We start from the raw sequence: 25,891 nt of genomic DNA, 5'->3' as shown, positions 1-25,891 counted from the left end.
ACTCCTCTGTTTTGCTCTGAGCTGTTACAGCACTCCACTCACACTGGAAAAACAGATTGGGTTGTTGCTGAGCTTCTGTTGACTCTTCACTGTCCAGGAAATGTGTTTGCAATAATAATGTACTGCACAATGTACGTCTAGTCTATATCCAATAACACACTCCAGTCCAGTTGGGACAACTCTACTTATATTGTCCTCTTTGACACTACATGTTCATGCTTTAGTGACTACATGTTATCTTTATGGTTTGCAACAAACCTTTGTCAGTGTAGCCTTTTGCAGAGCTTGTGGTGTGACTGTACATGTGTGGTGTGTTTTCGTCCAGGCATGATGCCCATACAGCAGCAGCAACAACAGGGATTCCCTGGTATGGTCCAAGTCCAAATGCAGCCCAACATGCAAGGGATGATGGGAATGAACTTCGGAGTCCAGATGCCTCCTGGTGCCATGCCTATGCAGGTGTGTTGTGTGTGCGTGCACGGGTGTGTGTATTTGAATGCAATGGCCACAACATATTCCTTTCATTACCCAAGAGTGAAAGGTATTCTGTTTTACGTTACTGTCTCTTTGGTCCTCTGAGGTATTAAATAAGCCAAAAGAAGAAGAAGGGCAAGACAATCTCTCCTGTAATGCGTCTCTTTATAAGAGAGCAGACTGCCTCAAGCTACCTCTCTCTTTCAGGCTAGACATTTAGAAGAAGGAGCACTTTGCAGGGCATTGCCTCATCCTTACCAAATCCTCTGCCTTTATCTCTCTCTCTCTTTCAGGCTAGACATTTAGAAGAAGGAGCACTTTGCAGGGCATTGCCTCATCCTTACCAAATCCTCTGCCTTTATCTCTCTCTCTCTTTCAGGCTAGACATTTAGAAGAAGGAGCACTTTGCAGGGCATTGCCTCATCCTTACCAAATCCTCTGCCTTTATCTCTCTCTCTCTTTCAGGCTAGACATTTAGAAGAAGAAGCACTTTGCAGGGCATTGCCTCATCCTTACCAAATCCTCTGCCTTTATCTCTCTCTCTCTTTCAGGCTAGACATTTAGAAGAAGGAGCACTTTGCAGGGCATTGCCTCATCCTTACCAAATCCTCTGCCTTTATCTCTCTCTCTTTGCTCTTTCTTTTATCAAATGACAACTTTTCCTCCATTCACTGCTGAAGTGTTAGGACCTCTCTGTGTTGCATAGTGTTAATAGCACACATTATTTCCAGTCTGATTGTACTTATGTAGTGAGTTCTGTATTAAAACCACTTAGAAATGCATTGGTTTCCTGACATTGCGCTGTGATAATAATGAATGAAAGGACCTCCGCTTTGTGTGCGTGTGTGTTCTGTGCAGGGTGGGATGTCCATGGGGATGCAGTTCATGGGCCAGCCGCAGTTCATGGGCATGAGGGGCCCCGGGCCCCAGTACACTGCCGACATGCAGAAACAGATGGCTGAGGAACACCAGTAAGAGTCTCTCTCTCACTGTCTCTCGCTCGCTCTTTCTCTCTCTCTCTCTCTCTCTCTCTCTTTTTCTCTCTACATGTTGTTCTGTCTGTCTATGTGGTCAGTGTGTGTGTTAGCTGTATGCTCTCTGTGTGTTATGTTGTGTAGGAAGCGTCTGGAGCAGCAGCAGCGGATGCTGGAGGAGGACAGGAAGAGGAGGCAGTTTGAGGAGCAGAAACAGAAGCTGAGGCTGCTGAGCAGCGTCAAACCCAAGGTGAGCCACATCATCATCATCATGCCTGGCTGCTGCCTCAGTCCTACCCTCATCCGGTCCTAGTTCCCACACTGTGATAAGGACACATGGAGTGCAATTTAGGACGCTTCAATGCTGTCAGTTTAGATACACTCCCCTCCTGAGCCCTGCTTTGTCCCATCCACAGGGACAGATGGGGGCGAGTCGGGACGACGCGCTGGAGGCCATCAAAGGCAATCTGGACGGGTTCAGCAGAGACGCCAAGATGCACCCCACGCCATCCTCACACCCCAAGAAGCCAGGTACACTCATCAGTACAGTCATTGTCCTTCACTCTGTGTTTCCTCCGTATCTGTCCTCCAGGAGTCAGGACACAGCTCCACTCCCCTGCTGCCTGACTGAACAGCCTCCCCTGAGATTGATAAGGCTGCCTCTGGGGTGTAGGCAGACAGGCAGACAGGCAGGCAGACAGACAGGCAGACAGGCAGGCAGGCAGGCAGGCAGGCAGGCAGGCAGACAGACAGACAGACAGACAGACAGACAGACAGACAGACAGACAGACAGACAGACAGACAGACAGACAGACAGACAGACAGACAGACAGACAGACAGACAGACAGACAGACAGGCTGGCGACACCCAGACTATGTGACAGCAGCTGTTGCAAAGGACAGAGCAGCCTGTATCTGCCTCTGTGTCTCACAAAGATTCTAGCATACTAAGAGAGCAACATAATCTTCTGTTTTTCTATCACGTTTCACTTTGTTTTAGATCTTCAACTTGACCTACTGTGTCTCTCACTGTCATTACCTTGTGCATTACAGAAAGTTGTCTATTAACAAACATCAAACTAACCACCTTATTTATTTAGTATTAATTGATCTGACATCCTTAGTTCATATTAACTATGGACATTATCATATTTATTCATTCATATGATAAACATATTCAACAATAATTAGCTTAAGAATCCATGGTACGTTTTCTGATCCTGCACAAACTAGCCTTTGTGTCACTGCTCTAGTGCTGTGCACTGTGTCCACCTCCCGTCATCGTAGCCTGTGTTGTCTTCCTCCATTTTTACAGACTCATCGCCATCCCACTCTTCTGTCACCTCTCACTCCCCCCCCCTTGCTTTCACCAATGATGATGATGAGTTTAGTGACTTTATGCAGGGGCCTGTAGATGCCTCTTCCTCCTTCCCTTCCTCCTCCTCCCTCTTCCCCCCCTCCTCCCAGGTCCATCCCCAGTCTTTAGACCCAGGTCCTAGTCAGAGACCCTCCTTCCCCCACTCCTCCCAGGCCCATCCCCAGTCTTTAGACCCAGGTCCTGGTCAGAGACCCTCCTCCTCCTCCCAGTCCCTCCCTGCCTCTGTGTCCATTCCTACTGCCACCCAACACTCTACTGGAAACTCCAGCTCTCAATCTGCATTTCAAGGTAACAGTTTTTTTGTTTGCATCAACCTCATAAGTCAGTGTTCAGTGTTCATAATCAACCTATAACACAGTTTGGAAGATATCACCGGTGCTGCTGATGCGACGATAGGCCGTACCGCATCGGGGTGTTGAAAACCCTCTAACGTCAGACTCGGCTTGTTGTCTGTTTACTGTGTGTAAGCATACAGACGGTACGACAGATGGTCAGATTACTTAAGCCTTTAAGTTAATGCACAGTAGAAAGTAAACCGTGTGAGTGCCGAACCCAACATCCAGTTCTGTGTTACTGACATTTAGTAAAATACTCCCAGTGGCACAGGTATTTGTACCATCCAGTATGGGCTGGGACTGTTAGTGCTCACTCTGGCTGGCAGTGGCCCTGATAAGCCAGCTATAGTGAGGAAGAGATGGAAGACTCTGACAGACAGTAAACACACCAGGAGGACAGGAGACTGAGGCAGCATCCCAAATGTCACCCTATTCCCTAATGGAATAGGCAGCGGAATAGGGTGCGCTTTGAGACGCAGCCTGGCTCTTTGTGTCCCCTGCCTTGTAATCTCCTCGATCATTCCCTGTGTTCTCTGTACGGAGAAGGAGGGAGCTCTAACTGGCCTACAGAGGACACACGCCAGCCGAGAGATGGTACGCACGCACACATCTGAATTCCGTTTTTAATTATTATTATAATTTTTTTATCTCCAATCCTTTAAGGAGTTAGTGACCTACTTGTCTACCATCTGTAATAAGCCAATTAGGTGGTACATACATACTCTAGCAAAAAATGGACAAACATACGGCCGGATCCGGCCTGCAAGGGGGTTATTTGAAAACATATTTTAAAATGACTAAAACCAAATTGAAACACTGTAGAAATGATAATGAACCTACATTCATACAGTTTCTTGTCTGTGTCCTGCTCGCTAATAATCACCAAAATGAAAGCTAGACTGTCAGGGAACATCGAAAATTCCAAAAACGATGGATAGAGGACTATCTTTTGCAAATTATAACACATTTTCAGTGCGGCCCTCCGGACCTCGCTGATGACCGAATGCAGGCCCCCGGGGCAAAATGAGTTTGACTCCCCTGCTCTAGCTCTTTGATATGCTGCTAGTGCCACCGACCTAGAAACTGATAGCCTAGCCTATCTGTAGCATTCAGTAAGCGGCCAGAAGCTCCACCTAGGTGCAAAAGTTGAACATAGTTGTCATGTAATGTGTGAAGCTGCTGATGCACTTCAGTTCTACACTCTTACAGTGTCCCTGAGTTTAAATTGGCACACTGAATAACAGCTGTAAAGCAATGATGGTCAGTTTCTGTGAAATCTAAATTCAATAGAACTAAGAAACAGGCAGTATGAATGGTTGGGTTATCAAGCAGCTGTGTTCCTCCTCACCCACCTCTCTAGGCCCGTCCCTGGAAGAGAAACTGTTCTCCTCGTGTGATTTAACGGCTGAAAAGAAGGCCCAGGTTAGCTTTAAGTCCCAGAGGACCCTGGCCCCTAACAGAGCTACAGTCTCGGCCCAGTTTCACTCCAGCACCAAGGCCCGGAACTGGGCTGAGGCTCCTGGGGACCTGAGTTCTGCCTTCACTATAGAAACACCACAACCAGAGGCACCAGCACGGGGGCCCACAGCCCCCTCACCGCAAGCCGACACCCCTCCTCCCCAAACCAGTAGTGACGGTGGTGAGAAAATAAACCATTTCTTAACAGTCTCTCTCTCTGCCTTCGATCACTGCAGAATTAACACAGTCAATGCAGAGCATGGGGCCTATCTATTTTTTCACTCTCCACTCAAGCTTATGGCCGAATGCCCCCGATTCCGCTCTCTTATTTTTCAGCAAACACTTCAACGTTGACTGATAAGACTTCAGAAAATGTGATTTTACTGTTTCTAACCCTGATACTTCTCTTGATTTTCCAATCTGTAATGGAAATCATACTAACCACTTCTGGGCTCACAGATTGGTTTGGCAAAGCCTAAAACCTCTTGATGTCATTTATCCTGTTTTGTATGAGTCACTCATAGGGACTAGAGTGTCCCATCTCTGCCTCCTTGGGTAACTGCTTCGGGACTCCTATATAGCTGAGGAATCGTTCTGCTGGGTCTCTTCTCCATCCAGATCTCATTAGGCCTGTCTCACGCTAGCCTGCACAATGTGGAGATCCCCTGGAGGAATACCTGGCTGCTGACTAAATAATCCTCTTGTCTGTTCCTCTACTGGGGATCACTTTCCCAGAGATTGACCTCTCTCGCTCTGGCTGTGTCCCAAATGGCCCCCTGTTTTCTATATAGTATACTACTTTTCACCAGGGCCCATAGGGCTCTGTAGGTAATGGGTGTCATTTGACGCAGTCATAGAGAGACTGGCGCATGCTGCTGACTGCTTAGGTTTAACACGGATGAGATGCTACGCTTGGATTGACCCGTACCTACTGGGGTCCCGTGGGTTTAGACCTGGGGCCTCATTCTTATTCTGCATGGCACTCTGCTACTCTGCTGCTGTCTATTTGGTTTCGTTTGTTGGTCTTTTTCCTCAGTCGCTTGCTGTCTGTCATCCAGGGCAATGTAGAGGCTCCTCATCAGAGACTGGGTGAACTGTGATAGAGTTATTTAAGTGTCTGAGACGGTTGAGCTGGTCTGATGAGGGGATGATGTAGCCTAGTAGCTGCTTGAGTCAACATTTGTCATTTCGACGTTCTAGTCTAAGGCATCCATTAAGGCATCTTCCTCTCCGAACGCACCTTATTCAGTGTGTTTTAGGAGCTGCTTTTACACCTGCTGAATCAGAATTAGTACGTTCATGAAAAAAATCACCTCATGGTTACACAGAATATTTAGATCAACGTCACTATGAATTAAAGAGAGAGGCTCATTTATTTGTTTGATAACCCAAATCCAACCCTCTCTTCCCCCTCAGGAGCTGTCGGAGTAGTTGGTTCTGGTACAAGTACAGATGAATAGCTGTATGAAGCAGCAGGAAGCTTAGGATGTGGAATCCCAAGTGGCACCCTCTTCTCGTTATAGTGCACTCCTTTTGACCAGATCCATATGGGCCCTGGTTAAAGGTAGTGCGTCAGGGCGCCATTTTGGATGTGTCCTTAGTGAATCAGTGCAGAGCAGCATTACATTGCCACTCAGATCTCCAGTAGGTGGAGAATACTATACAGGCAGGCTCTGGTCTGGTGAGATGCTGAGCAGAGCAGGTAGTACACCCAGCCCTAAGTCTCTGCTTCAGCTCCTAACCTAACTGTCCCTGTGTTGCTGACAGCAGGTGTTGGTGGGTACCCTCAGCCCATGGTACCAGGCTGGCTCTACAACGACAGCCTCATCCCAGGTAAACACCTACGTTTTGGAACAGGTTTCTTCCAATGATGCATGTCTATGGTGTCTACTCAGATCCTGTCCAACGCTTTCTCCATTGAGTCAGAGAAAACTTCCTAGTTCTAGCCAGTCTTTCTGTAATATGTTTGACCTGTTGCTATGCCTTCTCTTTCTCCCTTCCAGAGATGTTCAAAAAGGTCCTGCAGTTCACCATGACTCCGGGGGGCATCGACACAGCCAAGCTCTACCCCATCCTGATGTCATCAGGCCTGCCCAGGGAAGCACTGGGCCAGATCTGGGCCTCAGCCAATCGCACCACACCTGGCATGCTGACCAAGGAGGAGCTCTACACAGTCCTGGCTCTGATTGGTGTGGCACAGGTAGGCATTTGCATCACCTTACATTTTTTAAAGGGTCAGAGTAATTAACAACAGAAAGATTTGAGGATCTGTTCTGTCATTGGGGACACAAGGCCATCCTTCACTGTGATCTTTTCTTCATGTGAAGTAAAGGACAGTCCATAATATTATGTTTCATAGCACCTTACTTCACTTCAGTAGTTAGGCCTACTGCATATTATTATGTGTGCAGTTGATCTTCCAAGAACGGTCTTACAGTCTCAGCCCAGACATGTGAAAGGGAGACTGATAGTGAGGGTGGTGGTGTGACTGAGCTCAGGCAGCCAGGTGAAAGTGACTGAGTCTCTTCTCAGCCTAGTATGACAGCAGACCTCTTATCTCCCCCGGCCTGGCCCGGCCCTGTCGCTCACCAGCACCCCTGGGAGACTGACAATCCTCTGCACTGCACAACTCACTCTGCACGCCACCGCCACCTGCCACAGCGAGAATAATATCACTTATTTTGTTATGTAAGAGTCTTGAGGGAGCGCCGGCATGAGCTACATCCTTTGTACAATGATGAAAAAGATTGGGAAGCCGCCGCCAGTGATGGCTGTTAAAATGGAACTTGACTAATGAATGATTTATTTCAGCAAAACATCTGTCTGGCTCCTGCTGGATGGAATACAATTATAATAGATGATTGGGTTAGATGAAAGGAAAAGCACAATTTTCCAGTGTCACTGCTTTATAATTATGATGCACTTACAGACAGCACTGCCTATTCACTATAGGATGACGGGTGTCTTTGCGAAGTTTAATGTCCCTGTCTATGTAACTTTCTAAATGTCTAACATATGAAAATCTACATTGACGCATTAAGCAGTTACTGTGGCCTCCCGAGTGGCGCAGCGGTCTAAGGCACTGCATTGCAGTGCTAGAGGCGTCACTACAGACCCGGGTTCGATCCTGGGCTGTATCACAACCGGCCGTGATCGGGAGTCCCATACGGCGGCGCACAATTGGCCCAGCGTCGTCCGAGTTAGGGGAGGGTTTGGCCGGGGGTGCTTTACATGGCTCATCGCGCTCTAGCGACTCCTTGTGGCGGGGCCGGGCGCCTGCAGGCTGTCCTCAGTCGTCAGTAGAATGGTGTTTCCTTCGACACATTGGTGTGGCTGGCTTCCGGGTAACCTGTTATGGACAGGAGTTCCGCTAGCGGGACCCCTAGCCAACAGCTAATGGAATAGCAGGGAGCGAAATACAGAACAACAAAAATATCATAATTCAATTTTCTCAAACAATCAACTATTTTACACCATTTTAAAGATAAACTTCTCGTTAATCCAACTACATTGTCCGATTTCAAAAAGGCTTTACGGCGAAAGTATAACATTAGATTGTGTTAGGACATCAACTTCACAAGAAAACCACACGCCATTTTCCAAGCAAGGAGAGGCATCACAAAAACCAGAAATACAGCTAAAATGAATCACTAACCTTTGACGATCTTCATCAGATGACACTCCCAGGACTCAATGTTACACAATACATGTATGTTTTGTTCGATAAAGTTCATATTTATGTCCAAAAACCCAATTTTATATTGGCGCGTGATGTTCAGAAAATGTATTGCCTCCCAAAACTTCCAGTGAATGAGCACATCAATTTACAAAAATACTCATCATAAACGTTGATAAACTTTACAACAGTTATTGAAAGAATTATAGATACACTTCTCCTTAATGCAACCGCTGTGTCAGATTTCAAAATAGCTTTACGGCGAAAGCACATTGTTCAATATTCTGAGTACAGAGCTCAGCCATCAAAGCAAGCTATACAGTTACCCGCCAAGTTCTGGAGTCAAATAAACTCAGAAATAGTATTATAAATCTTCACTTACCTTTGCTGATCTTCATCGGAATGCACTCCCAGGACTCCTACTTCCACAAGAAATGTTTGTTTTGTTCGATAAACTCCATATTTATGTCCAAATACCTCCTTTTGTTCGCCCGTTCAGATCACTATCCAAAGGCAAAATGCGTGAGCGCAAAACCAGAGACGAAAAGTCAAAATGTTCCATTACCGTTCGTAGAAACATGTCAAACGATGTTTACAATCAATCCTTAGGGTCTTTTTAACATAAATATTAGATAATATTCCAACCAGACGATAGCGTATTCATTACAGACTCTTGACTCGACTTTCGCCTCCCGAGCTCGTTGGGGAGTTGCAGCGATGAGACAAGATCAAAATTTGGGAGTAAAAGGGGGCATAAATACCTTTTTTTTTTTTTTTTTTATATATATATATCATCATTCAGGAGACACAGTCTTATCTGAACCTGACCACTGATCCCTGTTCATCCCTCCCCTGCAGAGTGGTCTTCCAGCCATGAATGTGGAGATCCTGAGCCAGTTCCCCTCTCCCCCGGTGCCCAACCTGCCTGCCCTGGCTATGGCTATGGCCCCTGTCATGCCCCAGCAGCCCCAACACCAGCAGCCCATGATGACTCAGCCCCCCGTCCCCGTGTCCATGGCCATGCCTACCCCAGCACCAGCAGTCATGGGCAGGGCTCCTCCTGGTACTCCTCTACCCTCTGCCCAACTACCCACCAACTTCATCACCAACTTCCCACATTTGCAGGTATCACATCCAGCCAATGAGCCAACCAAGCCTCTCCATAGTATATACAGATACATGTGGTTTCATTTCACATTATGTATAATTATAGAATTTATGCCATTTAGTAGACACTTTTATCCAAAGCGACTTACAGTAGTGTGTTCATTCATTCTGTGTTTACTCACTCATGTGTCCATCGTCTTGGTGGTGTGTTTAGGGGAAAGCAGACGATGATGAGTTCCAGGACTTCCAGGAGGCCCCCAGGGCAGGAGGAGGGGACCAGTCCTTCACTGAATTCCAGGGGGAGTCAGGGGAAACCTTCCCCACCACCACACCCTCTCTGCACCAGAACAGGTACCGTACAGACTGACTGACTTCAGTTCAGTGGCTGGATCAGTGTTTGCTAGTACTTTAAATAAGATGATGCGTCCTGTATGGAAGTAAAGCTGAATGCTACATGTTATACAGGTATTGTGGGTAACAAGTACATGGTCTCTTAGTTGCTTGTAATAGTCTCTCCAGCGTAACAATTGCACCTCACCATCTCTTAATGAGTTTCTTTATGTTACTTTTCAAACCCTGCGTGGGGAGTGTCCCTCAGGAAGAGGCAGCCCAAAGCCAGTTATCTTAGAAGACAAAGAACAAAGAGAATGTGGAAATAAAGGATCTCACGTCTGAGTGGCATGGTGGCATAGTCCCTTACAATCCCCTTCCTCTCTCCCAAAAAACAAAAGCTTAATTGTTTCCTCCTGCGTATCTCAGATCACTGTCTAATTGAAAGGGAGACTGAAAAACCCCATCTTGAATCGTCAGGATAGACAGGTGGCTCTCACAGCAGCAGTAGAATGGCTCTTAACAAGATGATGGTCAGTTGAAGGCTAGGCGTCAGGAGAGATCCCTCATCCCCTCCAGGCTTTGGATTCCCTGTGTCTTATCTGCGGGACAGTATGGTATAAAACTGCCATGGGATTTCACCATTGTATGTGTCCAATCGAGTCAGGCAGTTTAAAGGGATTAAGGTAGGGGAGATGGGTGCAGCATTGACCCCCAGACTGCGTCCATAAATCCCTACATACATTCCTTACATACATAGCGCACTCTGGTCATAAGTAGTGCACGATATAGGCAATAGGGTGCAACTTGGGACACAGCCCCAGACTCCCCTGTGGACTGAGCATGGTGTATTGTCTGTCTGTCTGCAGTGCTCCTGCCATTCTGACTCCGGTCTCTGGCTCCTCCTCGTCATCCTCTGATAAGTATGCTGTCTTCAAGCAGCTCTCTGTGGAGCAGCCTCCAGAGCCCTCTCAGCCTGTCTCAGGTACACACCCTCCTGGCCCTACAACACACCTCAACTATTCACTGCTGATACGCTCATCCTCCACCACAACTAACACATGTGTAGGAAATAGACATTGTTCATGTTGTTTGTCATAGAATACTTACCTAATAGTCTTTGTGTGGTATTGTAGTACAGTACATTTGCTTGCCTGCCTGCCAAATATGCTGTCATTTATCATTCAGTTGAAAGCTTACCTGTTTTGTTTATCTCGTTTGACCCAGATTTTGGCGGAGACAAATACAGTGTGTTCCGACAGCTAGAGCCACCAGGTGACAGGAAACCAGTAGGTAAGTAGAGCTCTCCCTCCTCCCTGGCTCTGGGCTGGGTCTCACACACACACACACACACACACACACACACACACACACACACACACACACACACACACACACACACACACACACACACCCTGTTCCCAAGCAAAACCCCACAGATCCCAAGCCTTCTCTCAGAGAGTGCGTAGTGGGACTGGGCTGAGATGGTCCCTGTACTCAACAGATGGCTAGAGGAAGAAACTGACAGACGTTCAAACACAAAGTCACAGCAGCCTTGGAGGAGAAAATATGTTTGATGACTTGTTTTTGTAGGTAGACCGAAATAGCCATGTTTTCTACCTAGATTTAGACCAATGTAGAGTTGTGTAAATGGGACGGGGTTAGCGACTGAGTACCAAGAAGAATACTATTTGTATAATTTCTGAGTGCTGTGTTTGCTTTGTAGTGTGTGTGCTTTTATCTTGCGCACATTTCCAGAGTGTTCAGTACATTCAGAAGTATCCCTGATGTAGATCTGTTTCCTGCTGCTCCCTGTTTCACTAGAACAGTTTCCGATGGGGACAGCAGCTCTCACGACTCCAGTAAGTCCTGCCTGAGTCTGATTGCAGTGACCTTTCCTGTGTGCTGCCTGCCAGGCTCATTCTCCATAATGACCACATTAGTTCTCTTTTTCCCAGCAAAACAGAAGTGGTGTGAACACAATTTCCTGCTTCTGTCAGTGCAGCGGTGTAGCAGCCCCTACAACCACAACTTTCTCTACCCACTTTTCCTTTGTGGTTTTCTAGGGCCCTCCTGTCATGATTGAAGTAAAATGTGTGGTTTGGGATTAAGATGCTGTTCTAAAAATCAAAAACACTACTGAGACTTGGAAGGAAGTCTTTGTAGATTGTAGGGAGTTCTTTCCCACGGTTAGGGACTGACAGACGGCTTGTTGCATGTTGTGGTGTTGTGTGTGTCTCTGTAGAGAGCCCAGCCTGGTTTGTGTACTGCTGTGTGCTGCTGCTGTTCTCTCATAGCAGTGTGTCTCTGGACTACAGCCCAGCGCAGGTCTCACCACTGCTTGAAATTCACCACGCGCCTCTGCTATGTTACAGAGGCGTAACTAATCCGCCCCTCTCTTTCTTGTAGGATTGTGAAATTATAAAAAAATCTGGAACTGAGGCGACTGATGTTACTTTGTGTCATGCCAATGTCCTCCCTGTCTGGCTGCTGTGTTAAATGCTTTTGCAATCCTCTTCAATTGTTCTATTTGTTTCGCAGGGGAAGGATTTGCCGATTTCAAGTCTGTCAGCGTGGATGATGGCTTCACAGACTTTAAAACCGCCGACAGCATCTCTCCACTAGACCCTCCAGACCAGGCCAAGATGTTTCAGCCAGCCTTCCCTCCTGCTTTTCCTAACTCTCATTCTCTACCACAACTACAACACCAGCTACATCATCAACAACAATCAGCAGTGTCTCTCTCTCAGCCTAAAAACCCTCTCAACATGGCTGACCTGGATCTCTTCTCCTCTATGGCTCCCTCAGCCCCCACCCCTGCTGAGACCAAGCCCAGTCCCTTCCCCTCTGTGCCCCCCTCCCTAGTGCTCCCACCAGGTGGGGCCAAGCCCCCAGGGGGAGGGGCTGAGGACTTTGGCAACTTTGCCCTCTTTGGCCCCGCCTCGTCTTCTGAGGCTGCTCCTATTGGCACTGCTCTGGGAGGGGGCGTGGCAGCATCTCAGGATGACTTTGCAGACTTCATGGCTTTCGGCAGCTCTGGGGGGGAGGCCAAGGGTGAGGGGTTGAGGTCTGGAGAGGGCAGGGCAGAGGGGAGAGGAGAGACCATCATCGCTCCACAGCGGCCCCAGCAGGGCTCTGACAAGTACGACGTGTTCAAGCAGCTGTCTCTGGAGGGAGGCTTGGCGTACGACGACAACAAGGAGAGTGCCGGCGGCTCGTTTTCTTCACTCAGGAGCGAAGCAGACGACTTCGCCGACTTCCAGTCGTCCAAGTTCTGCACGGCGCTGGGGGCCTCAGAGAAGAGCCTGGTGGATAAGGTGTCAGCCTTCAAACATGGAGGCAAGGAGGACTCGGCTTCAGTTAAGTCCCTAGACCTCCCATCCATCGGGGGCAGCAGCGTGGGCAAGGAGGACTCTGAGGACGCTCTGTCAGTGCAGCTGGACATGAAGCTGTCGGACATGGGTGGAGACCTGAAGCACGTGATGTCAGACAGCTCTCTGGACCTGCCGGGCCTCTCGGCCCACCAACCCCCCGCCGCAGGTGAGGAACTAGTGCGCCTCCTCTGGTGAGGCCCCGCCCAGTCACACATAGAGAACCAATCGTAGGCCTGGCGGTGGCCTCTCTGTCTCCACCCTCCTCAGTGCCCCATAGCGCCCATTAAACTAGGGTTTAGACTAGAGGGCAAAGCAGTGAGCTAGCTCATCCACATTACTGCTGAATCATGATGAGACAGTCATCTCATCACACCCACCAGTCATTCATTCCCAAACCCATCGTTACCTGGTATTAAATTCAGCATATTTATTCACCTAATATTTATTTATTATTTATTTATTTATTAACCGTATTAAGGTACTTTTGATTAATTTATTATTTAATACTAATTTGTTTAGAATTTGTAGCACAGTCAAAAAGCACAGGCCTCCTCGCCTCCTCTGATGAGAGACAGTCAGGTTGATGTGATGCAGTCAAGCTGCTCTATGATACCACTGGCCTTCATTCCCTGTCTGTGCTGTCATAGCACACATCGCTCATCTCCTTAATGCACCTTTTGTCTCCCCAGTCGTGATTGTGTGTTGAGTGATGCAACTAAAATGGCTGAATGCAGATTAACGCAGGGCCATGTAATGGCGATGGGCCTCTGTACAAGGAGATTTTCTTTTATTTATCACTTTCAGAATGCCCAGTTACTGTATGCTGCAGTAGGCTTTACCTTTACTCACAGCAAGCCAAATTCTTCCTCAGATGTATTATATTGATGCTTAATGCTCAGTTATCAAATCAAACATGATGATAATAGGAGGCATACAAGGAACATTTGTAAAGATGTTCCTTGAGCGTGGACATACAGTGCATTCAGAAAGTATTCAGACCCCTTGACTTTTTCCACATTTTGTTACGTTACAGCATTATTCTAAAATTGCTTAAATTGTTTTTTTGTCCTCATCAATCAACATACAATACCCCATAATGACAAAGCAAAAACTGGTTTTTAGATTTTTTTGCAAAAATAAAAATAATTAAAAATAATATTACTTAGGTATGCAGACCCTTTACTCAGTACTTTGTTGAAGCACCTTTGGCAGCAATTACAGCCTCATCTTGTTGGGTATGACGCTACAAGCTTGGCACACCTGTTTCTTAAATTATTCTCTGCAGATCCTCTCAAGCTCTGTCAGGTTGGATGGCGTCTCACCAGAGAGGTTTGATCGGGTTCAAGTCCGGGCTCTGGCTGGGCCACTCAAAGACATTCAATGACTTGTCCCAAAGCCATTCCTGCGTTGTCTTGGCTGTGTGCTTAGGGTCATTGTCCTGTTGGAAGGTGAACCATCCCAGTCTGAGGTCCTGAGCGCTCTGGAGCAGGTTTTCTCTCTATACTTTACTCTGTTAATCTTTTCCTCGATCCTGACTAGTCTCCGAGACCCTGCAGCTGAAAAACATCCCCACAGCATGATGCTGCCGCCACCATACGGCACCGTAGGGATGGTGCCAGGTTTCCTCCAGACGTGATGGTTGGCATTCAGACCAGAGTTCAATCTTGGTTTCATCAGACCAGAGCATCTTGTTTCTCATGGTCTGAAAGTCCTTTAGGTGCCTTTTTGCAACTCCAAACGGGCTGTCATGTGTCTTTTACTGAGGAATGGCTTCCGTCTGGCCACTTTACCATAAAGGCCTGATTGATGGAGTGTTGCAGAGATTGTTGTCCTTCTTGAAGGTTCTCCCATCTCCACAGAGGAACTCTGGAGTGCTGTCAGAGTGACCATCGTGTTCTTGGTCACCTCCCTGACCAAGGCCCTTCTCCCCTGATTGCTCAGTTTGGCTGGGCGGCCAGCTCTAGGAAGAGTCTTGGTGGTTCCAAACTTCTTCCGTTTAAGAATGATGGAGGCCACTGTTCTTGGGGACCTTCAATGCCGCAGAATTATTTTGGTACCCTTCCCCAGATCTGTGCCTCCACACAATCCTGTCTTGGACAATTCCTTCCACCTCATGGCTTGGTTTTTGCTCTGACATGCACCGTCTTCTGTGGGACCTTATATAGACAGGTGTGTGCCTTTCCAAATCATGTCCAATCAATTAAATTTTACACAGGTGGACTCCAATCAAGTTGTAGAAACATCTCAAGGATGACCAATGGAAATAGGATTCACCTGAGCTCAATTTCCAGTCTAATAGCAAAGGGTCTGAATACTTCTGTAAATAAGGTGTTCTTTTTTTATTTGCAATAATTTCTAAAATCCAGTTTTTGCTTTGTCATTGTGGGGTATTGTCTGTAGATTGATGAGGAAATGTTTTATTTAATAACTTTTAGAATAATGCTGTAACGTAACAGAATGTGGAAAAAGGGAAGGGGTCTGATTACTTTCCAAATGCACTGTACTTAAGTATTAGGTGAAAAGAAAGTATTTATGAAAAGGCAAAAAGTATTTATGAATGGCAGAAATCACCTACAGTTTATCATATCATACAGTTCATCTTATTGCATTGAGTAAATTGTTTTGATTGCTCGTTATGTGTTGGTATGTGTGAGTGTGATTGCTTGGTTGTGTTTTGTATGTGTACGAGTGAGTTTTCCTACTGTGTGTGAGAGTACCCATATAGTATTCCTTGACACTCCCAGTGTTAGGCATCAATCTCCCATAGTGCTTTTGCTCCATCTCCCTAAACCTAAGTGGTCTCTTGGCCCTGACCCCACAAAGCCCACATCACTACAAAGAGATAAGAGGTTAGCAGACCAGGGCACTGAACCTCTAAATGGAAACACTCTCATGGAATCTAATTAGCCTTTAATGTCCAGGCATTGTCCATATCAGCACCCTTCTCCCCTCTCATGGTCGTAATTAATTTACCAAGCATCTCATCTTCCATGTCACGTCTCATATTCCTCTGAGTACATTCAAGGTCTCTCCTTACATCCCCTGTGTGTGAGCAGCACACTCCTTTTAACACCCATGTGCTTATCTATTAGCATAAGTGTGCAGTGAGATGTCCTTATAGCCTATAATATTTCAACACTAGCCAACATATCAGTTTATTGGTTTTAGCAGTTCGGGCAAAGAGGCATCACAATCAAGTTCCGTCTAGGAATTCACCATTTTAGTTATTCTAAATCGGAAATGATCAATGTAATGATACCCATTTCTTTGTTTAAGTTTTATTGCACATCAGAATAAATCAACTTTCAGTTTAACTGAAATGGTTAGGCTACTCTCGAAGGAGAGAGTAAGACAATAACCAATGGCAACGGATCCCGGAGCTGCAGCAAAATGGTTGCCGTTAATATGATGGAGATAGTGGAGAGTTGAAAACATTCCTCAGAACCTGTTAATTGCTGCTCGCTTTTATTCTGGCCCACGTTCATCCAATCAGTATTTTTGTTTTTGGACAGCACCAATCAATTCTCATCTTTAAGAAAGCGTACAGTAGCAGGCCTTGGAGTGTGAAAGTCTCAACATGCTTGCACTGTGTTCAATCCTGGATATAATGAAACCAACCTCAAAGAGACAGTATTTATTTTCCCCGACCGGGGCTCCTTTGGGTCAGAGCAGCTCAAAAGGAAGCCTTTTCATTTGTCTTTGATATTCAGGTATGTTTTGTTATGTGTTGATCTACGAACAGGCTCCTTGAGAACACACTGAAGTTAGTGATACCCGCCCTGCCTTGCTTTTTTGCTGCAGTGTGCCTGCCTGTTCAATTTGTGAAATTGACAAGAACATATTATAGGATGCCATTTTTCTGCTTAACAGTATTACTAGTTGTTTTTATTAAAGAAAATCAAAAAATTCTAAATGTATACAGATTTAATAGTGTATTTTTATTACAGGAAAATGAATTCTTATTTATTTTCAAACTAGATAGACTTCCTGATATTGTTTTAAACTGTGTTGTGTAAACTATTTGAAGATTAAATGTATTTATGAGGATAGGCTAGTTATGGAAAATATTTTAGATTGGTTCAGAATCAAAGATTGATTATTATCTTGAGAAACCCTATCTTGCTGTTAGTTATTGAATGAGTCTTTTTAAGAGCTTGTACACAGGAGCGTTGAACTAATAGGTAGCAAGAGAAAAATTATACTGTCTCTTTAAATCTATTTTGTCACCTGTGATTGGAGAAGATGCAGAACCTCTCTGAGGTCTTGTGGTAAGATAGCCTGCTTTGTTTCTTTAACCCTTTGAGAGCTTGAGCAGAATGGTTTTATGAAGAATCATAATGGAGAAAAATGTAGTTGGATCACTTTACAAGTTTACATACACTACCGTTCAAAAGTTTTGGGTAACTTAGAAATGTCCTTGTTTTTGAAAGGAAAGGACATTTTTTGTCCATTTAAAATAACATCAAATTGATCAGAAATATAGTGTAGACATTGTTAATGTTGTAAATGACTATTGTAGCTGGAAACGGCAGATTTTTTAAATGGAATATCTACATAGGCGGACAGAAGCCCATTATCAGCAACCATCACTCCTGTGTTCCAATGGCACGTTGTGTTATTAAGTAATCCAAGTTTATAATTTCAAAGGCTAATTGATCATGAGAAAACCCTTTTGCAATTATGTTAGCACAGCTGAAAACTGTTTCGTACTGATTTAAAGAAGCAATAAAACTGGCCATCTTTAGACTAGTTGAGTATCTGGAGCATCGGCATTTGTGGGTTTGATTACATGCTCAAAATGGCCAGAAACAAAGAACTTTCTTCTGAAACTCGTCATTCTATTCTTGTTCTGAGAAATGAAGGCTATTTCATGCGAGAAATTTCCAAGAAACTGAAGATCTCGTACAACGCTGTGTACTACTCAAATGTACTTGTCCTCTTGCTCAGTTGTGCACCGGGGTCTCCCACTCCTATTTCTATTCTGGTTAGAGACAGTTTGCGCTGTTCTGATCAATTTGATGGTATTTTAAATGGACAAAAAATGAGCTTTTCTTTAAAAACAAGGACATTTCTAAGTGACCCCAAACTTGTGACCGGTAATGTACATGGGCTAAACAATGGATTTGGTGATCCATACCTCTCCTCCAAATTCTCAGAAATAGAATGTAAGGCAATGTAATGCCTCGGAGTCCTATTGGATGTAGTAGACTGTAGAAATGTATCCAATGTATATGATGTTGTCATTATGTAGTAGGACACAAAGTTTTGATTTAAAAATGACAAAACCCTTATTTATTTTATCTCTAAAGTCTGCCGTTGACATTTGAGTTTCTATCATGGCGAGAATAGTAGAGAAGCGTTCAGGTCCTCAAAGGGTTAATCACTGTCCTGCCTTGAACCTGTCCTTTACAGTGAGGGGAAAAAAGTATTTGATCCCCTGCTGATTTTGTACGTTTGCCCACTGACAAAGAAATGATCAGTCTATATTTTTAATGGTAGGTTTATTTGAACAGTGAGAGACAGAATAACAACAACAAAAATCCAGAAAAACACATGTCAAAAATGTTATAAAATGATTTGCATTTTAATGAGGGAAATACGTATTTGACCCCTCTGCAAAACATGACTTAGTACTTGGTGGCAAAACCCTTGTTGGCAATCACAGAGGTCAGATGTTTCTTGTAGTTGGCCACCAGGTTTGCACACATCTCAGGAGGGATTTTGTCCCACTCCTCTTTGCAGATCTTCTCCAAGGTTTCGAGGCTGACGTTTGGCAACTCGAACCTTCAGTTCCCTCCACAGATTTTCTATGGGATTAATGTCTGGCGACTGGCTAGACCAGTCCAGACATTGAGCCACTCCTTTGTTGCCTTGGCTGTGTGTTTTGGGTCATTGTCATGCTGGAATACCCATCCACGACCCATTTTCAATGCCCTGGCTGAGGGAAGGAGGTTCTCACCCAAGATTTGACGGTACATGGCCCCGTCCATCGTCCCTTTGATGCGGTGAAGTTGTCCTGTCCCCTTAGCAGAAAAACACCCCCAAAGCATAATGTTTCCACCTCCATGTTTGACGGTGGGGATGGTGTACTTGGGGTCATAGGCAGCATTCCTCCTCCTCCAAACACGGCGAGTTGAGTTGATGCCAAAGAGCTCCATTTTGGTCTCATCTGACCACAACACTTCCACCCAGTTGTCCTCTGAATCATTCAGATGTTCATTGGCAACTTCAGACGGGCATGTATATGTGCTTTCTTGAGCAGGGGGACCTTGTGGGCTCTGCAGGATTTCAGTCCTTCACAGCGTAGTGTGTTACCAATTGTTTTCTTGGTGACTATGGTCCCAGCTGCCTTGAGATCATTGACAAGATCCTCCCGTGTAGTTCTGGGCTGATTCCTCACCGTTCTCATGATCATTGCAACTCCACGAGGTGAGATCTTGCATGGAGCCCCAGGCCGAGGGAGATTGACAGTTCTTTTGTGTTTCTTCCATTTGCGAATAATCGCACCAACTGTTGTCACCTTCTCACCAAGCTGCTTGGCAATGGTCTTGTCGCCCATTCCAGCCTCGTGTAGGTCTACAATCTTGTCCCTGACATCCTTGGAGAGCTCTTTGATCTTGGCCATGGTGGAGAGTTTGGAATCTGATTGATTGATTGCTTCTGTGGACAGGTGTCTTTTATACAGATAACAAACTGAGATTAGGAGCACTCCCTTTAAGAGTGTGCTCCTAATCTCAGCTCCTTACCTGTATAAAAGACACCTGGGAGCCAGAAATCTTTCTGATTGAGAGGGAGTCAAATACTTATTTCCCTCATTAAATGCAAATCAATTTATAACATCTTTGACATGCGTTTTTCTGGATTTTTTTGTTGTTATTCTGTCTCACTGTTCAAATAAACCTACCATTAAAATTATAGACTGATAATTTCTTTGTCAGTGGACAAAATCAGCAGGGGATCAAATACATTTTCCCCTCACTGTAAATCACTTTGGCTTTTCAAGTGTTCTGTATTCAATTATCTTTCTATCAATCAACCTGTTGCTTTCCACCCTATTAGTACAACTACAGTGTGTCGTCTTCTACCGAGATCTACTCATTTTAGTCTGTGAATGTGCCTTCTCATTCTGCTTTCTGCAGCTATATTCTTCTGGGGGTTTCTTTCTTTTACCGTTTTCTCTGTTTGTTTTTCTTCTCTTATTTTCTGACTCTGCATGCCCTTGTGTTCTAAATGATTCAAATATACTTTTACAAGTGTTAGTTTGACAAACCTCTTGTAACAGTAGACCTCTCTCAGAGTATTTTGTGATCTTTCTCGCTCTCTTAACCCATGTTGTCGTAATAAATATTACTATTGGTATTGCTGAAATGCGTACCGTCTTATTTTCTCCCTTTCCTATCCTCAGAGGCCAGATTATGTTCAGCTACATTAGGCCTACTACTACACTAGCTCCTTGTCAATTTCACAAATTGCTTTTTTTGCGTGCAAGGGTTGTGTCACACATGAGGCTACGCTGACTGGGTCCACACATTCCTGCAGGTTATACTGTATCTTAGAAGGAGTGTGTATCTGAGTGTATGAGTGTGTGACTGTGTGAGCACTTGTAAGAATGTGTGCTTGTTTATGTTACCGGTAGTTCTACAATTCCTGCCCGATATGTTATGAATTGAACAGTGTTCTGCTTGTACAACACAGTTTGTGGGGTAGATAGTCAATACAGAGACAGAACGGCTCCACTCACTACTGAGGTTGCCATGGCAATCTGTAATGAAAAGGATGTCATTTTGTATCATCATGTTAGCAGAACTGTCTGCTCCTAATAGTTTGTGCTACAGTATTGTCACACACCTAGAGAAAACAGTAGAGAGGTGTTCTATAGCAGGGCCTCGTCCTATCATGTCTTATCTGCCTCAGAACTGTCAGGTCTCCAATCTACCTCACAACCCCAACAACCAACCCTGACAGGACATCTATTTCCTTTGGATCAGAGGACAGCTAACACAACCCTTGGTTAATTTATGCTAGCAGATACCCATAGACTTCCAGACGTTGTGCTAACGCTAGTTAGCATTGGCTCACAAAACTACCTCTAACTTCCTTCATACTGGACACATTTACATTTACATTTAAGTCATTTAGCAGACGCTCTTATCCAGAGCGACTTACAAATTGGTGCATTCACCTTATGATATCCAGTGGAACAACCACTTTACAATAGTGCATCTAAATCTTTTAAGGGGGGGGTTAGAAGGATTACTTTATCCTATCCCAGGTATTCCTTAAAGAGGTGGGGTTTCAGGTGTCTCCGGAAGGTGGAGACACATACAAATGGTATCTACAAGTTCATCTGATTCTGGAGAAGTACATAAAGAGCCTCATTGCTAAAATCCCAAAGTATCCCTTTAACTTAAGGATCGGACCCTTTTTTTCCAATTTTCGCCTAAATTGACATACCCTAATCTAACTGCCTGTAGCTCAGGACCTGAAGCAATAATATGCATATTCTTGATACCATTTGAAACATTTGTGGAAATGTGAAATTAATGTGGGAGAATATAGCAAACTAGATCTGGTAAAAGATAGAAAAAATAGTTTTTTTTATCTTTGAAATGCAAGAGAAAGGCCATAATGTATTATTCCAGGTTAGGCGCAGTTTAGATTTTGGCCACTAGCTGACAGCAGTGTATGTGCAAAGTTTTAGACTGATTCAATGAACCATTGCATTGCTGTTCAAAATGTTGTATCAAGACTACCCAAAAGGGCCTAATTGGTTTATTAATACATTTTCAAGGTCATAACTGTGCATTCTCCTCAAACAATAGCATGGTATTCTTTCATTGTAATATCTACTGTAAATTGGACAATGCAGTTAGATTAACAATGAATTTAAGCTTTCTGTCCATATCAGATATGTCCTGGGAAATGTTCTTGTTACTTATAACCTCATGCTAATGAGCCTACGTTAGCTCAACCATCCCGCCGGGGGGATCCTGTAAAGGTTTTAAACCTATTGGTATTATCCAAACTAATATTTCACTGTATCTGTATGTGAGCAACGAGCGTATGTTGTACCCCTATATTATCTGTCATCTATGTCACCAATTGGAAATAGACTGGTGAAGAAAGATATTTTTAGAACCCAATCAATTTCAGCTTTTTATCCCTCCTTTAAGCTGGTGATCACATCCTAGTAAGTGAACCCTTACACACGCTATAGTGCAGCACACGATTAAATGCAGTGCATTTGATCTCGCTGTTACAATGTAGGGGAGATGAGGTGGTACTCGGAGCAAAGTAAAGCTGCTTGTTGTAAGTCAACACACATTCAGCGTCAGAAACAATATGGCTTCCACAGTAAGTATTTTTCATATAACGTATCATAGCTTGCCCAAATGCTTTTTCACTTTATCATGGCTGACTGAGTAGTAGCTATCATTTCAGCACCCTTTTCCCACTTAGAGGTACCAGTGTGTATTTTTTGATGTCATTACAGAAGGAGACGACGTGAAGTTTGACCCCTTCGGAACGTCAGCGGTCAGCAGTCTGGCCAGCTATGATTGGTCAGACAGAGAGGAATGCCTGTCCGCTCAGGATCAGGCCAAGAAGCATCTGGGCCTGGACAGTGTTGGTGTTTCCTCCTCTCTCCCCTCAGACGTAGTCCACAGGAAGGAGACGTCGTTCGGCAGCACAGAGAACATCCCCATCACACACACCGCCCAGACTAAGATCACCACCTTCTCAACAGAGGATAGTGGGTCGACCGACAGCAAGTTTGAGGCCTTCGCTGACTTTGGCTCTTGTGAGCCGGGAGGTTTGGGTGGGGATGAGAATGATGACTTTGGGGACTTTGCCAGCACGGTGTCGGAGAAGTCAGACTCCCCCGCGGCAGCGGCCGAGCCGGGCTCAGAGGGGAACCTGAACGAGGCCTCGGATGAGTTCAGGGCCTTTCAGGGGGACAAGGCCAAGTTTGGGAAGTCTGACTTTTTGAAGGCCAGCTCTCAGACCAAGGTCAAGTCCAGTGAAGAGATGATCAAGAGCGAACTGGCCACCTTTGACCTCTCTGTACAAGGTGAGTCATCTGATCGGTACTCTCTCTCTCTTTCCTCTTGTTGATTTATTTTCTGATAAGTAGATATACATACATTTTCTGATCCTCAGTAAGTAGATGGTGGTATATTGTGTCCAGTTACGCCATGCCTTCTAGTTCTGATGTAGTGGTGTGAATCAGATCCGCTGGCTGTGATGTGACATAGCAGGACTTTCATCACCTCGTATTGGAGCATCTGTGGCTACTCCTGCAGCTCAGTGCAGTTCCGCTGACAGACAATAGATGGCAATGTGGTGACTACAGCCCAGAGACTGTAAAACACATCCTTCGTACACAACACAGGCAAATTAGATTAATTAACAGCGCAGCCCAGAAAATCCATGCCCAGACGAAATTAACCGTATTCACTCCTTGTGTGTTCATTTTTTACTGCTGTTTTCCGGTGTTATGTTTCATGCATAGTTAATTAGCGATTCCTACCTCCAAAGTGATAAAGGCTCATTTGCCTCAATGATTTCTCTCCCAGTGTTAACCCTAATTACCTTTTACTTGTTATTCTTCTGTCCTTATTGAATGGTAATCTGATCACTGTGAGGTAATGGGGGAATGTATTAGTGCTGTCATGCTGTGGGGAGGATGATGTATGTCTCCGCAGGGGGTGATTACCTGGTTCACACACACACACACACACACACACACACACACACACACACACACACACACACACACACACAGACAGACAGAGCCCCTGTGGCATAGTTTGGGCTCAGCATGTGACTGTGTGTCTTTTTTTATGTGTCTGTCTGTTTTTTCTGTGTGTGTCTGTCTGTGTGAGTGAGTGAGCCATCATGAATTATTCATACTTGCTTTGGTTGCCGTGGCGCTATTTTGTACATAATTATCATTTGTTGTAAATAAAGTGTTTTGACGTCTGTGTCCTTGTCCGGAAGGAATTAGCCACAACAGAAAATGAGCTCAGTAAAAAGTCCCAATTATGCCATAGTAAACAAACGGGTGCATATCTGGAATTAGCCAACATCTCTGGGTTAGTAGAAGTGGCCATTAAAATGACATTTGAATGTATGCCAGACATTGCCTGTATATACTATTTATGTATGTATCAAGACACTCTCTCCTCTTCTCCTTGCCTCAGGCTCCCACAAGCGTAGCCACAGTTTGGGGGAGAAGGAGATTGGGCGCTCGCCCCCCTCCCCCGCCCCGGAGCAGCCCTTCAGAGACCGCTCCAGCACCCTGAGTGAGAAGAAGCCTGCCCTGCCCGTCATCAGAGACAAGTACAAGGACCTGACTGGGGAGGTGGAGGTGAGACCCAGACATGTTAACTACGTTCCAATTATCCAGATGCTCTGTAGAGTGTTTACAAGTTCAGTAGACATTGATTTCAGTAGCAAACCACAGAGGCTTTGGCCTTAATAAGTTCTTTAGTTTTTTTTGGTATTTTTGTAAGTGTCTTTATGGAAATGTGTAAATGTCTTCTCATATATCTGAAGTCATTCTAACAACTATAACATGTTGTTTCAGGAGAGTGAGCGCTATGCATATGAGTGGCAGAGGTGTCTGGAGAGTGCTGTACAGGTAAGATAGTGTGCAGGACTGTTCCCCCTCTCCTGTTTTGCCGTATCTGAACGTGTGTGTGTGTGTGTGTGTGTGTGTGTGTGGTGTGTGTGTGTGTGTGTGTGTGTGTGTGTGTGTGTGTGTGTGTGTGTGTGTGTGTGTGTGTGTGTGTGTGTGTGTGTGTGTGTGTGTGTGTGTGTGTGTGTGTGTGTGTGTGTGTGTGTGTAACCCTAACCCATTCTGCTGTCCGTGTGTAACCCTAACCCATTCTGCTGTCCGTGTGTGTAACCCTAACCCATTCTGCTGTCTGTCTCTGTCCCCAGGTCATCATTAAAGCCAACAACACCCTAAACAGCATCAGCTGCTCTACTGTTTGCACTGAGGTCATCCAGTCTGCTCAGGGCATGGATTACCTACTGGGTGAGACTCACAGACCCACACACACGCTGACCCACACACACGCGCCGACACACACACGCCAACAGGGAGGTCCTGAGCTTGTTAAACAAGGTCCAACAGTCTTCAGCTAGAACCCCAAACTCTGCCTGATCCCCTCTGAGAGATTTATCCAGCGCTCCAGTGTTGCCTGTGGATCCTAGTGGGGGCTTGTCTTCGCTCGGCCTGACGGACTGTGGATCCTAGTGGGGGCTTGTCTTCGCTCGGCCTGACAGACTGTGGATCCTAGTGGAGGCTTGTCTTCGCTCGGCCTGACAGACTGTGGATCCTAGTGGGGGCTTGTCTTCGCTCTGCCTGATGGACTGTGGATCTTAGTGGGGGCTTGTCTTCGCTCGGCCTGACGGACTGTGGATCCTAGTGGGGGCTTGTCTTCGCTCGGCCTGACGGACTGTGGATCCTAGTGGGGGCTTCTTCGCTCGGCCTGACAGACTGTGGATCCTAGTGGGGGCTTGTCTTCGCTCTGCCTGACAGACTGTGGATCCTAGTGGGGGCTTGTCTTCGCTCTGCCTGACGGACTGTGGATCCTAGTGGGGGCTTGTCTTCGCTCGGCCTGACAGACTGTGGATCCTAGTGGGGGCTTGTCTTCGCTCTGCCTGACAGACTGTGGATCCTAGTGGGGGCTTGTCTTCGCTCGGCCTGACAGACTGTGGATCCTAGTGGGGGCTTGTCTTCGCTCGGCCTGACGGACTGTGGGGGCTTGTCTTCGCTT

General features: G+C 45.5%; 1 protein-coding gene across 10 annotated transcripts in view; it reads left to right on the top strand.

The window, feature by feature from the left end:
- LOC106612791 (synergin gamma) overlaps positions 1-25,891 on the top strand; it is a 48,001-nt gene that overhangs the window by 8,990 nt on the left and 13,120 nt on the right. For 4 of the 10 annotated variants that reach the window (XM_082956316.1, XM_014214286.3, XM_082956318.1 and 1 more), the window contains exons 3-19: positions 326-459; positions 1,333-1,445; positions 1,593-1,698; positions 1,865-1,979; positions 2,764-3,114; positions 4,522-4,800; positions 6,387-6,452; positions 6,623-6,819; positions 9,154-9,420; positions 9,617-9,753; positions 10,602-10,717; positions 10,960-11,025; positions 12,274-13,272; positions 22,600-23,175; positions 24,308-24,474; positions 24,694-24,747; positions 25,050-25,146. In XM_082956316.1, coding sequence (XP_082812442.1) covers positions 326-459; positions 1,333-1,445; positions 1,593-1,698; positions 1,865-1,979; positions 2,764-3,114; positions 4,522-4,800; positions 6,387-6,452; positions 6,623-6,819; positions 9,154-9,420; positions 9,617-9,753; positions 10,602-10,717; positions 10,960-11,025; positions 12,274-13,272; positions 22,600-23,175; positions 24,308-24,474; positions 24,694-24,747; positions 25,050-25,146 — 3,840 coding nt within the window. The remainder of the gene's footprint in view (positions 1-325; positions 460-1,332; positions 1,446-1,592; positions 1,699-1,864; positions 1,980-2,763; positions 3,115-4,521; positions 4,801-6,386; positions 6,453-6,622; positions 6,820-9,153; positions 9,421-9,616; positions 9,754-10,601; positions 10,718-10,959; positions 11,026-12,273; positions 13,273-22,599; positions 23,176-24,307; positions 24,475-24,693; positions 24,748-25,049; positions 25,147-25,891) is intronic. The other 6 variants (XM_082956323.1, XM_082956324.1, XM_082956317.1 and 3 more) reach the window with 5 other exon arrangements.

Source organism: Salmo salar, chromosome 09, assembly GCF_965601325.2.
Source record: "Salmo salar chromosome 09, fSalSal1, whole genome shotgun sequence".
Classification (NCBI taxonomy): Eukaryota; Metazoa; Chordata; class Actinopteri; order Salmoniformes; family Salmonidae; genus Salmo; species Salmo salar.
Note: the sequence above shows the minus strand (reverse complement) of the source record. Positions and strands in the feature narration are given on the sequence as shown.